This window comes from Pan troglodytes, chromosome 20 (genome assembly GCF_028858775.2).
Source record: "Pan troglodytes isolate AG18354 chromosome 20, NHGRI_mPanTro3-v2.0_pri, whole genome shotgun sequence".
Classification (NCBI taxonomy): domain Eukaryota; kingdom Metazoa; phylum Chordata; class Mammalia; order Primates; family Hominidae; genus Pan; species Pan troglodytes.
The window spans coordinates 2,965,517-2,981,851 of NC_072418.2; the positions used below are offsets into that span (position 1 = coordinate 2,965,517).

At 56.9% G+C, this 16,335-nt stretch overlaps 1 protein-coding gene across 1 annotated transcript; it reads right to left on the reverse strand.

Annotated features, from left to right (window-relative positions):
• Nucleotides 1-568: 568 nt before the first annotated feature.
• Nucleotides 569-11,381, reverse strand: PRSS57 (serine protease 57). Its single transcript, XM_001146596.6, has 5 exons — nt 11,256-11,381; nt 10,718-10,874; nt 7,764-7,908; nt 1,952-2,215; nt 569-945 (listed from the first exon to the last, which is right to left on the reverse strand). Exons 1-5 carry the CDS (start codon nt 11,332-11,334, stop codon nt 739-741), a joined length of 852 nt encoding a protein of 283 aa, XP_001146596.1. The 5' UTR covers nt 11,335-11,381; the 3' UTR covers nt 569-738.
• Between the last annotated feature and the right edge of the window lie 4,954 nt (nt 11,382-16,335).

Below are 16,335 nucleotides of genomic sequence, written 5' to 3' on the forward strand. Positions count from 1 at the left end.
CGGAACTTGCAGTGAGCCGAGATCGTGCCACTGCACTCCAGCCTGGGGGACAGAGCGAGACTCCATCCAAAAAAAAAAATAAGTAAAGATAAAAAAATAAAATAATAATAAAGAAAATAAAATCTAAAAATAAAAATAAAAATAACACAATAACAAACTGTGACAATAACATCACCTGGGACTTGCTGTGCACCCCGCGCTATTCTCTCGTTTTCAGAGGATGACCACGAGGCTTGATGTGAGGCCAGACCCTCTTGGGACTCCTCGGCGCGGCCGGTGCAAGCCCGCCCTGGTGTCCAGCAGCCCCCACGCCCTGCACAGGGAGCTCAGGGCTTCCTGGCCTCCGTTTCCCATCGGACTCGCCTGCGGTGTGGTTAGGCGGCTGGAGGGAGGTGGAGGAACGGCATTCCAGGTGGGAGGCTGCAGGAGTGTGGGTTGCAGGGGCGCGGGGGTAGACCCAGAGGGGTTCACGGTGGGGGGCATGGGAAGGTGGAAAGGGGCTGCGGACCGAGCCGCGACACGAATGCCGGTGGACCCTGCAGCTGACCGCCCGCGGGTGAGGCTGGAAGTCAGTTAACATTTTACTGGGTTTGATTCTGCCCTTTGCATGTGGAATGGGTGTGCCCCACCGCTGCCCGTCCCACCCCAACCCTGAACATCAGGCTTCCCGTGGGGCCCAGCCACGGAACATTCCAGGCCTGGAGCGGCCATCTCATTTGCATGCCGCCAGGTTGTGGCTCAGGCGGCTTCTCCCGGGGGCCTGGTGGTCCCAGGCAGGGGGCCGGGCTGGGGGCTGCTCCGCCGAACCACGTCCCAGATCCAGGCCACAAAGGCGGACACCTGCGTGTACACGTCGGGGGTCTTAGGGTCGCCGCACCAGAGGCCCGAGAAGGAAACGAGGCCGTGAGCCCGGTTCCTGCACACCAGGGGCCCTCCGGAGTCGGCCTGGAGTGAAAGGAGAGGTGAGGTCAGGGCCTCTGGGAGCTGCTGCAGGCACATCTCACCACCACCCTCCCTGCCTCAGAACCCTCTGTGGCTCCCTACTGCTCTCCAAGGAAAAAGTAAATTCATTTCTCTCCTCCAGGCCCTGAGGACCCAGCCCCCACCCACTTCTCTGCCCTCCCCGCTGAGCCTCCTCGGTGCTCCACGGCCTTTGTATAGCCTGGAGACCTGTTCCTGCCCTGTGCTGGATGCTGCCTGTGTAAACATTCGAGTCTGCAGTGTTTTGGGCAGTGCACAACCTACACAGCTGTACGCGGCAGCCCTCTACTAACAGGTCTCTCTGCCTTGCGTGTGTTTCCTCAGATCTTCTAAGGATTCCTTCAAGTCTCAGCTCAAAGGTGCTCTCCTTGGAGAGGGCTCCCCGTATACTTACCCTAAAATCCCTCTTCCTACCCTCCTAACTGCCATCTAGAATCCGCTCTGATACCATCAACTGGATACTATTAGTGTGGCAGTTTTACAGATGGAGAAAAAGAGGCCCAGAGAAATCAAGTGACTTTTCCAAGGTCATGCGTCGGGAAAGTGGACAGTCTCGTTTCTCCTGGACTCGGGCTGCTGGGCTAAGTGTGTGTCCTGAACCAAGTCACTCTCTTGCCTGCGGTAAAAGACCCTCCAGGGCCAGTGTCTCCCTTGGCACCTGGGGATTCGTTTATCTGGCAAGGTTTTAGGAGTGGGAGCTGCTTCCTCTCAATCTGTTACTACCCTCTACTGAATACTGCTTGTATAAATACACAAGTGTGTGGCTCTTTGTGCAGTGCGCAACCTGCACAGCTGAACATGGCAGCCCTGCATGACCCTTGCCAACTCCCTGCCTTTCCTGGGCCTCAGCTTCTCCGTCTGGTCCAACATCAATGGGACTCAGTTCCCAAGGCCCTTCCTGGCCCTGACCCTCTCTGTGGGCCTTGGTTTCCCCACACAGTAAGTGGGTGGAGCAGGGAGGGGATCTTACCGAGCAGAAACCCCGTCTGTGGCTGTCCCCACTGTGGGTGCAGAGCATGGTAAGGGTCAGGTGGCCCTTCCAGGAGCTGTTGCAGACGTCCGGGTCCAGCACTCGGACCTTGGCCTCCATCAGTCCAGGTGGCAGCTCCTCAAAGTCAGACACGAAGCCCCAGCCAGCCACCCGGCACCGTGTCCCCGCTGTGGGGGGCCTGGCCCTTCTCCCTGGCAGCCTCAGCAGCCCCACTGCAGGGCCCAGGACAGCAGAGCCATTCAGCTGCAGGGAGAGCATGAGTTCAGGCCACTGGGCTCCCTCCCCACCCCCGCTCCTGCCTCAGTTTATCCATGGGACCCCGGTCCTGCCCTTGTGGAGCAAAATCAATGGCGGCCACCATGAGGCCGGGTCAGGAGGCCCCGTTCCTTCTGCCAACACAGGCCCCTACCCCTCAGGCCTCCAGGGTCACCATCAGCTGCCCAAAGGGTCTTTCTTTTCTTTTCTTTTCTTTTTTTTGAGACGGAGTCTCGCTCTGTCGCCCAGGCTGGAGTGCAGTGGCGCAATCTTGGCTCACTGCAACCTCCACCTGCCAGGTTCAACCGATTTCTCCTGCCTCAGCCTCCCAAGCAGCTGGGATTACAGGCGTACACCACCACACCTGGCTAATTTTGGTATTTTAGTAGAGACGGGGTTTCACCCTGTTGGCCAGGCTGTTCTCAAACTCCTGACCTCAGGTGATCCACCCACCTCAGCCTCCCAAAGTGCTGGGATTACAGAGTGAGCCGCCACGCCCAGCCTCAAAGAGTCTTTCAAACTCCATCTCCTTCCTTGCTCTAAGCCCTCCCACGGCTCCCCATTGCCCTCAGGACAAAACCTCTTTGCTCACCAGCCAGGGCCTCTGAGGGCTCTCCAGCCTCAGCCTCCCCTCTGGCCAGGCAGGATGAATTTACAGCTACTCCCTGGGCCTGCCACACACCTCCCCTCACACCGGACCCCCAGCCTGAAACACTTTTCCTATTCAGCCATCTCAGCATGGATGCCACCTCTTCCAGGAAGTCTTCCCAGACTCCCAGGCTGGCACGTGAGTCTTCTCTGGGCTCCCCGCAGCCTGTTGAGGCCGGTTTACCCAGTGAAGACTGAGTGACACCCCGGGATCTGTGTGGCCCAGCACCGGGCCTCTGGCCCTGGCCCTGGCACTTGGCACACAGCTGATGCTCAGTTAATGGGCCTGGGAAGGACGGCTCCAATCCCTGTCTCTGGTTCTCTGATTTGTGCGTCTTGGGTGCATTCCTGACATTTGTGATGTCTCACTCAGCCTCAGTTTCCCCATCTGTGCGATGGCCTCTGGGTGAACCAGCGCTGGTTCCAGGCTTCAGGGTTTCACAGATGAGAAAAATTCACCCAAAAGCTTTGGCTACTGGCACTTGCTCCTCCTCCTTTTTTTTTTTTTTTTTCAGAGTCTTGCTCTGTCGTCCAGGCTGGAATGCAGTGGCGCAATCTCGGCTCACGGCAACCTCCGCCTCTCGGGTTCAAGAGATTCTCCTGCCTCAGCCTCTGGAATTTAATTTTGGGACGCTGGGTAGAAGCGTCAGGGAAGGGAGTCGTCCCTCGAGCAGGAGGGGGCCAGGCGGGTCTGCATGGATGCACCACATGTGGGAGGAGCAGCTTCCCACCCGGAGAACTCCACCCAGGGACTTTTTTTTTTTTTCAGATGGAGTCTCACTCTGTCACCCAGGCTGGAGTGCAGTGGCACGATCTCGGCTCACTGCAACCTCTGCCTCCCGGGTTCAAGTGATTCTCCTGCCTCAGCCTCCCGAGTAGCTGGGATTACAGGCACCCACCACCAGGCTCAGCTAATTTTTAAATTTTTAGTAGAGATGGGGTTTCACCACGTTGCCCAGTCTGGTTTCGAACTCCTGACCTCAAATGATCTACCCGCCTCGGCCTCCCAAAGTGCTGGGGTTACAGGTGTGAGCCACCACGCCCAGCCCCACACAGGGACTTTAAGCGTCTCCTCCACATAGGGCAGGGGCCCGAGAGGCACATTCATTCCGTTTCAGCATAAACTTTGAGCGCTTGCTGTGTGCCATAAATGGCCATAAAGGTGACAAAAAATCCCTGCCCGTTAGGTTCAGAGGAAGCGGGAATGAGGAAGCGGGTGGTCCAGGGGTTAGCAGGTGACAAGCAGGTGACGACAGGGCCGGAAGGGTGGTCCAGGGGTTAGCAGGAGATGACAGGGCCGGAAGGGTGGTCCACGGGTTAGCAGGTGACGACGGGGCCGGAAGGGTGGTCCAGGGGTTAGCAGGAGACGACGGGGCCGGAAGGGTGGTCCAGGGGTTAGCAGGAGACGACGGGGCCGGAAGGGTGGTCCAGGGGTTAGCAGGTGACGACGGGGCCGGAAGGGTGGTCCAGGGGTTAGCAGGTGACGACGGGGCCGGAAGGGTGGTCCAGGGGTTAGCAGGTGACGACGGGGCCGGAAGGGTGGTCCAGGGGTTAGCAGGTGACGACGGGGCCGGAAGGGTGGTCCAGGGGTTAGCAGGTGACGACGGGGCCGGAAGGGTGGTCCAGGGGTTAGCAGGTGACGACGGGGCCGGAAGGGTGGTCCAGGGGTTAGCAGGAGACGACGGGGCCGGAAGGGTGGTCCAGGGGTTAGCAGGAGACGACGGGGCCGGAAGGGTGGTCCAGGGGTTAGCAGGAGACGACGGGGCCGGAAGGGTGGTCCAGGGGTTAGCAGGAGACGACGGGGCCGGAAGGGTGGTCCAGGGGTTAGCAGGAGACGACGGGGCCGGAAGGGTGGTCCAGGGGTTAGCAGGAGACGACGGGGCCGGAAGGGTGGTCCAGGGGTTAGCGGGAGACGACGGGGCCGGAAGGGTGGTCCAGGGGTTAGCGGGTGACGACGGGGCCGGAAGGGTGGTCCAGGGGTTAGCGGGTGACGACGGGGCCGGAAGGGTGGTCCAGGGGTTAGCGGGTGACGACGGGGCCGGAAGGGTGGTCCAGGGGTTAGCGGGTGACGACGGGGCCGGAAGGGTGGTCCAGGGGTTAGCGGGTGACGACGGGGCCGGAAGGGTGGTCCAGGGGTTAGCGGGTGACGATGGGGCCGGAAGGGTGGTCCAGGGGTTAGCAGGTGGTGACGGGGCCGGAAGGGTGGTCCAGGGGTTAGCAGGTGATGACGGGGCTGGAAGGGTGGTCCAGGGGTTAGCAGGTGATGACGGGGCTGGAAGGGTGGTCCGGGGTTAGCAGGAGATGATGGGGCTGGAACAGGGTTGCAGGGAGGGGGGATGTGGTCCAGGGCGGCCTCCTGGGAAGGTAACATTTGAGCAAAGACTTGACAGGCATGAGGGGAAAGGCTCGCGCTGTCTGGGGAATTGGTGCACTGGGTACAGCTGGTGCGGAGCTCGGAGCGGAGACTGTGCTGGGGATGGGATGGCCCAGCCGGGAGGTCTGTTGGCCTCGAGTCAGAAAGGTGACAGGCATGGATTAGCAGGGCCTGTGGGCACCAGGAGGATTTGTCCTGCAGGAGGTGGGAGCCACTGGGGGGTCCAGGGCAGAGGAGGAATGAGACCTGACGTCCAACTGTCTTTAAAACCTAAGTCAGGCCAGGCGCAGCAGCTCAGGTTTGTAATCCCAGCACTTTGCGGGGCTGAGGCAGGAGGATTGCCTGAGTCCAGGGGGTCAAGACCAGCCTGGGCAACATGGTGAAACCCCGTCTCTACTAAAAATATAAAAATTCGCCCGGTGCAGTGGTACACGCCCGTGATCCCAACACTTTGGGAGACCAAGGTGGGCGGATCACTTGAGGACCGGAGTTAAGACCAGGCTGGCCAACATGGTGAAATCCCATCTCTACTAAAAATACAAAAATTAGCCAGGTGTGGTGGTGGGCGCCTGTGATCCCAGCTACTCGGGAGGCTGAGGCAGGAGAATCGCTTGAACCCGGGAGATGGAGGTTGCAGTGAGCCCTGACTGTGCCACTGCACTCCAGCCCAGGCGCCAAAGTGAGACTCTGTCTCAAAAAATAGGCCAGGGTTGGGAGGCAGAGGCAGGCGGATCACGAGGTCAAGAGATCGAGACCATCCTGGCCAACATGGTGAAACCATCTCTACTAAAAATACAAAACTTAGCTGGGCTTGGTGGCGGGTGCCTGTAATCCCAGCTACTCGGGGGGCTGAGGCAGGAGAATCGCTTGAACCTGGGAGGCAGAGGCTGCAGTGAGCCGAGATCGTGCTACTGTACTCCAGCCTGGGGGACACAGGGAGACACTGTCTGAAAAAAAAAAAAAAATAGCCCAGGGCTGCTTCTCCTGGAAAACACTAAACGGCGGATGACGCCGGTGCAGTGGGGCGGCCCTGGGATGGGGAACGGCGCTGGCTTCCCCCGAGGCTTCGGCACTGGCTTCTGGGCTGGGGCCGCGGAGCTCACAGAGGCAAGACAGAGGATAAGGAGTAGACGCCTGTCACCAAGCTGGGCCGCCTGGTCAAGGACATAAAGATCATGTCCCTGGAGGAGGTCTGTCTCTTCTCCCTGCCCATCAAGGAATCTGAGATCATTGACCTTTTCCTGAGGGCCTCTCTCTGAAGGACGAGGTTTTGGAGATTATGCCAGTGCAGAAGCAGATCCGCACCGGCCAGAGCACCAGGATCGAGGCGTCTGTTCCCACCGGGGACTACAATGGCCACGTCGGTCTGGGTGTTGAGTGCTCCAAGGAGGTAGCCACTGCCATCTGCGGGGCCGTCATCCTGGCCAAGCTCTCCGTTGTCCCCATGCACAGAGGCTACTGGGGGAACAAGATCGGCAAGCCCTACACCGTCCCTGGCAAGGTGACAGGCTGCTGTGGCTCTGCGCTGGTGTGCCTGATCCCCGTGCCCGGGGCGCTGGCATCGTCTGGGCACCTGTGCCCAAGAAGCTGCTCATGATGGCTGGTATTGGTGACTGCTACACCTTAGCCAGGGGCTGCACTGCCACCCTGGGCCACTTTGCCAAGGCCGCCTCTGATATCCTCTCTAAGACCTACAGCTGCCTGACCCCTGACCTCTGTATTCCCCAAGTCTGTCTTTCAGGTATTCACTGGCCATCTTGTGAAGACTCACGCCAGAGTCTCCGTGCAGACACCCGGCTCCAGCTGTGGTTACAACATAGGGTTTTATACACAAAAAATAAAGTGAATTAAGCCTGGAAAAAAAAAATGGCCAGGCACGATGGCTCACGCCTGTAATCCCAACACTTTGGGAGGCTGAGGTGGGCGGATCACTGGGTCAGGAGTTCGAGACCAGCCTGGCCAACATAGTGAAACCCCATCTCTACTAAAAACACAAAAAACTAGCCAGGTCTGGTGGCGAGTGCCTGTAATCCCAGCTACTTGGGTGGCTGAGGCAGGAGAATCACTTGAGCCTGGGAGGCAGAGGTTACAGTGAGCCGAGATGGCGCCATTGCACTCCAGCCCCGGTGACAGTTCGAGACTCTGACTCAAAAAAAAAAAAAAAGAAAAGAAAAGTAGGCCGGGCTCGGTGGCTCACGCTTGTAATCCCAGCCCTTTGAGAGGCCGAGGCAGGTGGATCATTTGAAGTCAGGAGCTTGAGACCAGCCTGGCCAACATGGTGAAACCCCGTCTCTACTAAAATACAAAAATTAGATGGGCTTGGTGGCGGGCACCTGTAATCCCATGTACTTGAGAGGCTGAGGCAGGAGAATCACTTGAACCCGGGAGGTTGAGGTTGCAGTGAGCCAAGATGGCGCCATTGCCCTCCAGCCCGAGCGACAGAGCGAGAGACTGTCTCAAAAACTAAACATATGTCAGATCCACCCCCGGGGCCACCCCACCCCCGGGGCTCACCCGCAGCAGGCAGATGTCGTTTGCGTGGGTCATGGGGTGGTAGTCGGGGTGCATGGTGAGAGCATCGATGCCAAACACCTGCTGGGCGGGCTCCGCGGCACTCAGGACGTGGGCGCCCAGCACCACCAGGCCAGTGCGGAGGTCTCTGCAGGGAGGAGGTGGTGGGTGAGATGGGGGTGAGGGCTGCCCGTCCTGGGCCTCGGTCCACTCATCTATGAAACAGAGGCCCAGGCCGGGCACGGTGGCTCACACCTGTAATCCAGCACTTTGGGAGGGTGAGGAGGGTGGATCACCTGAGGTCGGGAGTTCAAGACCAGCCTGATCAACATGGAGAAACCCCGTCTCTACTAAAAATACAAAATTAGCCGGGTGTGGTGGCACATGCCTGTCATCCCAGCTACTCGGGAGGCTGAGGCGGGAGAATTGCTTGAGCCCGGAAGGCAGAGGTTGCAGTGAGCTGAGATTGCACCATTGCACTCCAACCTGAGCGACAGAACAAGACTCCGTCTCAAAAAAACAAAAAAAACAATTACTTTTGCATCAACTTAATATTCTTTTTCTTTTTTCTTTCTTTTTTTTGAGACAGAGTCTCACTCTGTCCCCTAGGCCAGAGTGCAATCGAGGCTTACTGCAACCTCTGCCTCCTGGGTTCCGGTGATTCTCCTGCCTCAGCCCTCCAAGCAGCTAAGACTACAGGCGTGCGCCACCACTCCCAGCTAATTTTTGTATTTTCAGTAGAGATGGGATTTCACCATGTTGGCCAGGCTGGTCTCGATCTCCTGACCTGAAGTGATCCACCCGCCTCGGCCTCCCAAAGTGCTGGGATTACAGGCGTGAGCCACCGTGCCCAGCCACCAATTTAATATTATGATAATAAATTAATAATTATGTTTATTATTATTCCTACCTCCAATATAGAATTAACTGCAATAGTTGTGGTATTAATTTGAATCATTATTATAAAAACATATTTAGAATGAATATAATACTTATTATATTATAAGTTCTACTTCAATTATAATATTAACTACAGTAATTTCAATATTCTCCTTTTTTTATTTCTTTAATTTTTTTTTTTTGAGACGGAGTCTCGCTCTGTCACCCAGGCAAGATTGCAGTGGTGCAATCTTGGCTCTCTGCAAGCTCCACCTCCCTGATTCCCGCCATTCTCCTGCCTCAGCCTCCTGAATAGCTGGGACTACAGGCGCCTGCCACCATATCCGGCTAATTTTTTGTATTTTTTTTTTAGTAGAGACGGGGTTTCACCGTGTTAGCCAGGACAGTCTCGATCTCCTGACCTCGTGATCCGCCTGCCTCGGCCTCCCAAAGTGCTGGGATTACAGGCGTGAGCCACCGCACCCGGCTTTATTTTTTATTTTTATTTTTTGAGACAAGGTCTCACTCTGTCACCCAGGCCGCAGTGGTGTGATCACAGCTCACTGCAGCCTTGACCTCCCAGGCTCAAGCGAGCCTCCCACAGCAGCCTTTCAAGTAGCTGGGACCACAGAAGCACAGCTCCGGTGCGGAGGACTCTGCGGGGAGGAGGGGGTGGGTGAGATGGGGGTGACGGCTGCCTGTCTGGGCCTCAGTCCACTCATCTATGAAACGGAGGCCCAGTAATCCATTTAATGCTCACGCCGGCCCCGTGATAATATTAGGTTGGTGCAAAAGTAATTGCACGAAAAAAATTAAATGGCAAAAAACACAATTAACTTTTTTTTTTTTCCGACAGAATCTCACTCTTTCCCCTAGGCTGGAGTGCACTGGTGCCATCTCGGCTCACTGCCACCTCCACCTCCCGGGTTCAAGTGATTCTCCTACCTCAGCCTCCCGAGTAGCTGGGGATGCGTACAGCCACTCGCTACCATGCCCAACTAATTTTCGTATTTTTTTTTTTGAGACAGAGTCTCGCTCTGTCCTCCAGGCTGGAGTGCAGTGGTGCGATCTCGGCTCACTGAAAGCGCCGCCTCCCAGGTTCACGCCATTCTCCTGCCTCAGCCTCCTGAGTAGCTGGGACTACAGGCGCCTGCCACCACATCCGGCTAATTTTTTTGTATTTTTAGTAGAGATGGAGTTTCACTGTATTAGCTAGGATGGTCTCGATCTCCTGACCTCGTGATCCTCCTGCCTCGGCCTCCCAAAGTGCTGGGATTACAGGCATGAGCCACCGCACCCAGCCTAATTTTCGTATTTTTAGTAGAGACAGAGTTTCACCATGTTGGCCAGGCTGGTCTCATACTCCTGCCCTCAAACAATCCACCGTGTCCCAACGTGAGGGGGACTGCAGGCTGGCGGGGGAGCTGGGGACACTGCAGCCCAGGACCAACCTATCCCGTGCCTGGTGGGGGCTCCTGCAGGAGGGGACCCACCCACCTTGGCCCCAATATACATTTTAATAGTTATTATAACAATATGTTTAAAACGAGGCAGGGCATGGCGGCTCACACCTGCAATCCCAGCACTTTGGGAGGCAGAGGCGGGTGGATCATTTGAAGTCAGGAGTTTGAGACCAGGCTGGCCAACATGGTGAAATCCAGTCTCTACTAAGAGTACAAAAATTCACCGGGCATGGTGGCAGGCGCCTGTCATCCCAGCTGCTCGGGAAGCTGAGGCAGGAGAATCGCTTGAGCCCGGGAGGTGGAGGTTGCAGTGAGCCAAGATTGCACCGTTGCACTCCAGCCTGGGGAACCGAGACTGCCTCAAAAAAAAAAAAAGAACATAGTGACAGTTACAGTAACAGAATATGTACTTGTTGCGCCTGTTGCTTCTTCTGTGCTTCTTTTGCCTCACTGCCTTCTCCTCCTGTTTTCCCTTTGTTGCCCCTTAAATCCAGCCCCTGCTGAGACTCCCCCTCCTGCAGGAGCCATGGCGCCCCCAGTTCCCCCGCCAGCCTGGAGTCCCCCTCATGTCGGGATACGGTGTCCAGAAGGAAGGGGCCCGACAGGTGAGCTCACCTGTGGCTGAAGCAGTGGGCGGCCGAGACTACCCAGCGGGCTCGCAGCAGGAAGCCTCCGCAGTGATGTTGGCCCCCGAAGCGCACGGATGCCATGTAGGGCCTGGAGTGGGGGGTCACCTCGTGGCCCCCGATGATCTGGGCCCCCCAGGAGCCTGCTGGAGGGACGGCCTGAGTCAGGGACGAGGCGGGAGGAAGGGATGACGGGGCTGGGGTCAGGGCAGGGGGAGAAGTAGCGGCCGAGACAGAGACGGGGGGTGAGATTCGAGACGGAGAGACCCAGAGAGCTGGAGACAGAGCCCAGACGAGCCCCCCAGATGCGCTGGGAGGGGCTCCCGAGCCCGGGAGATCCAGGGCTGGGCTGGGCAGAGACCCCGGGCCTGATGTGCATCCATTTCCAGCAGAGGCAGCTACAGGGGCTCGGTGGATGGAGAAGGTGGAGCTCTCCCCAGGTCCTCCCGGGACTGGGGGTTCCTGGGTGTGGCCCCCGTACGGGGACTCGGCGGGGGCCTGGGTGGGGATCCCGGGGGGCTCCTCACCGGGGGGCTTCACGGGCAGCATCAGGGCGGTGGCCACGGTCAGCAGCGGACGTCCCCAGCCCCTCAACCCGAGCCCCATGGCAGACGCAGGCTGGCGTCTCCCTGCAGAGGTCTTCGGGCCGTGGCTCCCACCCTCAGCCAACGGCCGGAAAGGGGGAGCCTGGCTGTGGCCTGTGGTCGGGAGGCCCCACCAGCAACGCCTGGAGCCCAGGCGGGCGTTTCTGAGAAATCGATGGTCTCAGGTGGTGGCTGGTAATAATCATGTTGATAATAATCATTGTCCCCTAGTCCGGAAACAGGGAGAGGAGGAGACAGCTCTGGGGCTGCAAGTGACCTCAGGAAGGCACTTGACCCTTCTGTGCCTCAGTTTACCCAGCCTCCACGTGGCCCAGCATGTGTGGGGAGCTTTCCGAGGAACCGAGGTCACAGCGGCACTCGAGACCCGCAGCTCCCCTCCGGCCCCCACCCCGCAAACCCCAGTCTTCCCATCTCCAAACCCAGTGCCGACCTCAGGGCTGTGGGGACAGCGAGGAAGGCCGGTCTCCTGGGAAGCTCTGATGATTTCTGCCTTTATTTTATTTTTATTTTTATAGGTGGGGTTTTGCTATGTTGCCCAGGCTGGTCTCAAACTCCTGGGCTCCAGCGATCCTCCCTCCTCGGCCTTCCAAAGTGCTGAGATCACAGAAGAGAGCCACTGCACCTGGCAGATTTCTGCCTTTATTCAGCAGTTATTGAGTGCCTAGTGTATACCAGACCTCATGCTAGGAGGTGAGGATGCGGCAGTGACCGCAACCCAGCCTGTAGCACTGACGTTCTGTGGGGTCCGGAGTCCAGTGGGACATGGCTGTACCTGGGGGTCTTCACCTTTCTTTTCTTTTCTTTTTTTTTTTTTTTGAGATGGAGTCTTGCTCTTGTTGCCCAGGCTAGAGTGGAATGGCACCATCTCGGCTCACCACAACCTCTACCTCCCGGGTTCGAGTGATTCTCCTTCCTCAGCCTCCCGAGTAACTGGAAATACAGGCGCCCGCCACCACGCCCAGCTAATTTTGTTTCTGTATTTTTAGTAGAGATGGGGTTTCACCATATTAGCCAGGATGGTCTCGATCTCCTGACCTCATGATCTGCCCGCCTCGGCCTCCCAAAGTGCTGGGATTACAGGCATGAGCCACCGTGCCCGGTCTTTTTTTCTTTTTTTTTTTTTGAGAAGGAATCTTGCTCTTGTTGCCCAGGCTAGAGTGCAGTGGCGCGATCTTGGCTCGCCGCAACCTCTGTCTCCTGAGTTCAAGGGATTCTCCTTCCTCAGCCTCCTGAGTAACTGGGATTACAGGTGCCCACGACCACGCCCCGCTAAATTTGTGTGTTTAGTAGAGACGGAGTTTCTCCATGTTGGTCAGGCTGGTCTCGAACTCCCGACCTCAGGTGATCCACCTGCCTCAGCCTCCCAAAGTGCTGGGATTACAGGCCTGAGCCACTGCGCCCGGCCTGGCAGGTCTTCACCTTTCAGTGGGAGCGTTCTTAGTGGCAAAGTTCAGATCGTAAATTGCAGCTCACACAGCCGGGTGATGGCGTTCACAGCAGTGGCTGGCAATGGGGTGCTCGTCAGCGCTTAATAATGAACAGACTGGGGCCGGGCGCAGTGGCTCACGTCTATAATCCCAGCACTTTGGGAGGCCGAGGCAGGTGGATCACCTGAGGTCAGGAGTTCAAGACCAGCCTGGCCAACATAGTGAAACCCCGTCTCTACTTAAAGTACCAAAATTAGTCAGGCGTGGTGGCAGGTGCCTGTCATCCCAGCTACTTGGGAGGCTGAGGCAGGAGAATCGCTTGAACCTGGAGGTGGAGGTGGCAGTGAGCCGAGATTGCACCATTGCACTCCAGCCTGGGCGACAGAGCAAGACTCCATCCCAAAAAAAAAAAAGTCATCGTTGAACGCTCCAGACCTGTGTTTTACCAAATGTAAAGTGTTCTCAATAAAGAATGAAGTGACATGAAGCAACAGGAAATGCGTGGAAAGGAAGGTATGAAAAGGCCCCACAATGAACTCGGGCTCTGCGAGATCTGGGCGGCCTCTGGAAGCTAAAAAACGGCAGGAAACGAATTTTCTCCTGGAGCCTCCAGGAAAAGCCAGCCCTACCGATGCCCTGACGTTAGCCCAGCAGGGCCTGCAGGGGCTTCTGACCTCCAGCACTGCCAGAGAATAAATTGGTGCCATTTCGTTTATTATTATTATTATTATATTTTCTTGAGATGGAGTCTCGCTCTTTCGCCCAGGCCAGACTGCAGTGGCGCGATCTCGGCTCACTGCGAGCTCCGCCTCCTGGGTTCATGCCATTCTCCTTCCTCAGCCTCCCAAGTAGCTGGAACTACAGGCGCCCGCCACCACGCCCGGCTGATTTTTTGTATTTTTAGTAGAGATGGGGTTTCACCACGTTAGCCAGGATGGTCTCGATCTCCTGACCTCGTGATCTGCCCGCCTCAGCCTCTCAAAGTGCTGGGATTACAGGTGTGAGCCACCGCGCCCGGCCTCATTTATTATGTATATATTTATTTTGAGACTGGGAGACAGGGTCTTGCTCTGCCGACCAGGCTGGAGTGCAGTGGTGCAATCAAAGCTCACTGCAGCCTCGACCTCCTAGGCTCAAGCCATCCTCCCACCTCAGCCTCCCAAGTAGCTGGGACCACAGGCACCTGCCATCACCAGGCCCGGCTCATTATTTCATTTTTTGTGGAGATGGGGTTTTGCCATGTTGCCCAGGCTGGTCTTGAACTCCTGGCCTCGAGCAATCCTCCAGCCTCGGCTTCCCGGAGTGCTGGGATTACAGGTGTGAGCCACCATGTCTGGCCCAAGTTGGTATCATTTTAAATCACTGCGTTTCTGGGAATTTGTTACAGCAGCTGCAGGAAAGATTTTGGGAAATGGAAAGCTGTTTCCAGGGCCTGGGGACAGGTGGGACCCCAGCTCAGGGTCCGTGTACTTGGGGACCATTTCCTGCTCTGCTGTGGTCTACTGGACCGTCTGGCATCGCTGTGACCGCATGGGCCGTGCTCCATCAATATTGTTTTTTTGTGTGTGGGTGTTTTTTTTTTTTTTTTTTTTTTAGATGGAGTCTCGATCTGTCGCCAGGCTGGAGTGCAGTGGCGTGATCTCAGCTCACTGCAACCTCAGTGTCCTGGGTTCAAGCGATTCTCCTGCCTCAGCCTCCCCAGTAGCTGAGACTACAGGCGTCTGCCCCCACGCCCGGCTTATTTTTTGTATTTTTAGTGGAGATGGGGTTTCACTATGTTGGCCAGGCTGGTCTTGAACTCCTGACCTCGTGATCCGCCCGCCTTGGCCTCCGAAAATGCTGGGATTACAGGCATGAGTCACCGCGCCCGGCCCTGTTTTTATCTTTTAGAGACAGGGTCTCCTTCTGTCGCCCAGGCTGGAGTACAGTGGTTTGATCTCGGCTCACTGCATCCTCTGCCTCCTGAGTTCAAGCGATCCTACTGCCTTAGCCTCCCAAGTAGGTGGGATTACAGGTGCCTGCCACCACGCCCGGCTAATTTTTGTGTTTTTTTGTTTTGTTTTGTTTTATTTGTTTGGTAGAGATGGGTTTCGCCATATTGCCCAGGCTGGTCTCAAACTCCTGAGCTCAAGTGATCGGCCTGCCTCGGCCTCCCAAAGTGCTGGGATTACAGGCGTCAGCCATCGCACCCGGCTGTCTGTCAATATTGTCGAACGACTGGACAGCAGGCACTCTGGTCTCCACGGTCGTCGCGTCAACACGAGTGGGTCGCCTGGACTTGCTCCTACCTCCCCTGCTGCCCTCCGTCGCGGAGCACTGAGGCAGAGACCTGGAAAACGTCCCCAGCTCCACGGGCGTTAGAAGGAGAATTGCCCGAAGCTGCAGGCGTGTGGAACTTTGTTCCCTCACGATGCTGTCCCTGTCCCGGTCGCTGATGGGGACACAGTAGGGAGAGGGTAAGCGCCTTAGAGCCAGGGGGCCGGGGCTGCTGCCTCGGAGGAGCTCCCACTGCCTCTCGGGACCAGAGCTGGGCCATTTCCTTCCCTTTTGGTGAACAGTTGTGAAATAAACAACCGTCCTCCAGAGTCTCAGAAAACCGAGCTCCTGGCAGCCCTGAGGAGGGGGCTGAGTGGGAGTCACTGTTCCCACTTCCCAAACTGAGGCCCAGAGAGGGGAGCCGATTTGTCTGGGGCCGCACAGCACAGGGTCTTGACCCATGAGCCGCTGGACTGCAATTCTCCTGGAGGGTGTCTCCATGGCAGATCTGAGCGGCTCTTCAGGAGCTCAGACACCAGCCACTGCAGGGAGTCAACAGCAATGGTGACAACAGCTTCCTTTATTGTATTTAATTTTACATTTTTATTTTATTTTTTTTATTTTTTTGAGATGGAGTCTCGCTCTGTCGCCCAGGCTGCAGTGCAGTGGTGCAATCTCGGCTCACTGCAAGCTCCGCCTCGTGCGTTCAAGTGATTCTCCTGTCTCAGCCTCCTGAGTAGCTGGGATTGCAGGCGCCCACCACCACGCCCAGCTAATTTTTTGTATTTTTAGTGGAGATGGGGTTTCACCATGTTGGCTAGGCTGGTCTTGAACTTCTGATGGCAGGTGATCCACCCGCCTGGGCCTCCCAAAGTGCTGGGATGACAGGCGTGAGCCACCGCGCCCGGCCCCTCCCCTGCGAAAAATTGTTTTTCAAGACAAGATGTTGCCTCGTCGCTGAGACTGCAATCACAGCTCACTGCAGCCTCTGCCTCCTGGCTCCGCCTTCCCTGTAGCTGGGACCACAGGCTCACAAAACCACCAGGGTAATTTAAAAAAAAAAAAAGCTAGACACGGTGGCTCACGCCTGTCATCCCAGCACTTTGGGAGGCCGAGGCTGGTAGATCACGAGGTCAGGAGATCGAGACCATCCTGGCTAACACGGTGAAACCCCGTCTCTACTAAAAATACAAAAAATTAGCCGGGCGTGGTGGCGGGCGCCTGTAGTCCCAGCTACTCGGGAGGCTGAGGCAGGAGAATGGCGAGAACCCGGGAGGCGGAGCTTGCAGTGAGCCGAGATCGCGCCATTGCACTCCAGC

Coding starts and splice junctions, on each gene's coding strand:
- PRSS57 (XM_001146596.6), bottom strand. CDS start 11,334: ATGGGGCTCGGGTTGAGGGGCTGGGGACGTCCGCTGCTGACCGTGGCC. Junction 7,909..10,717: donor GCCCACTGCTTCAGCCACAG/GTGAGCTCACCT, acceptor TCCTCCCTGCAG/AGACCTCCGCACTGGCCTGG. Junction 946..1,951: donor ACAGACGGGGTTTCTGCTCG/GTAAGATCCCCT, acceptor CTTTCACTCCAG/GCCGACTCCGGAGGGCCCCT.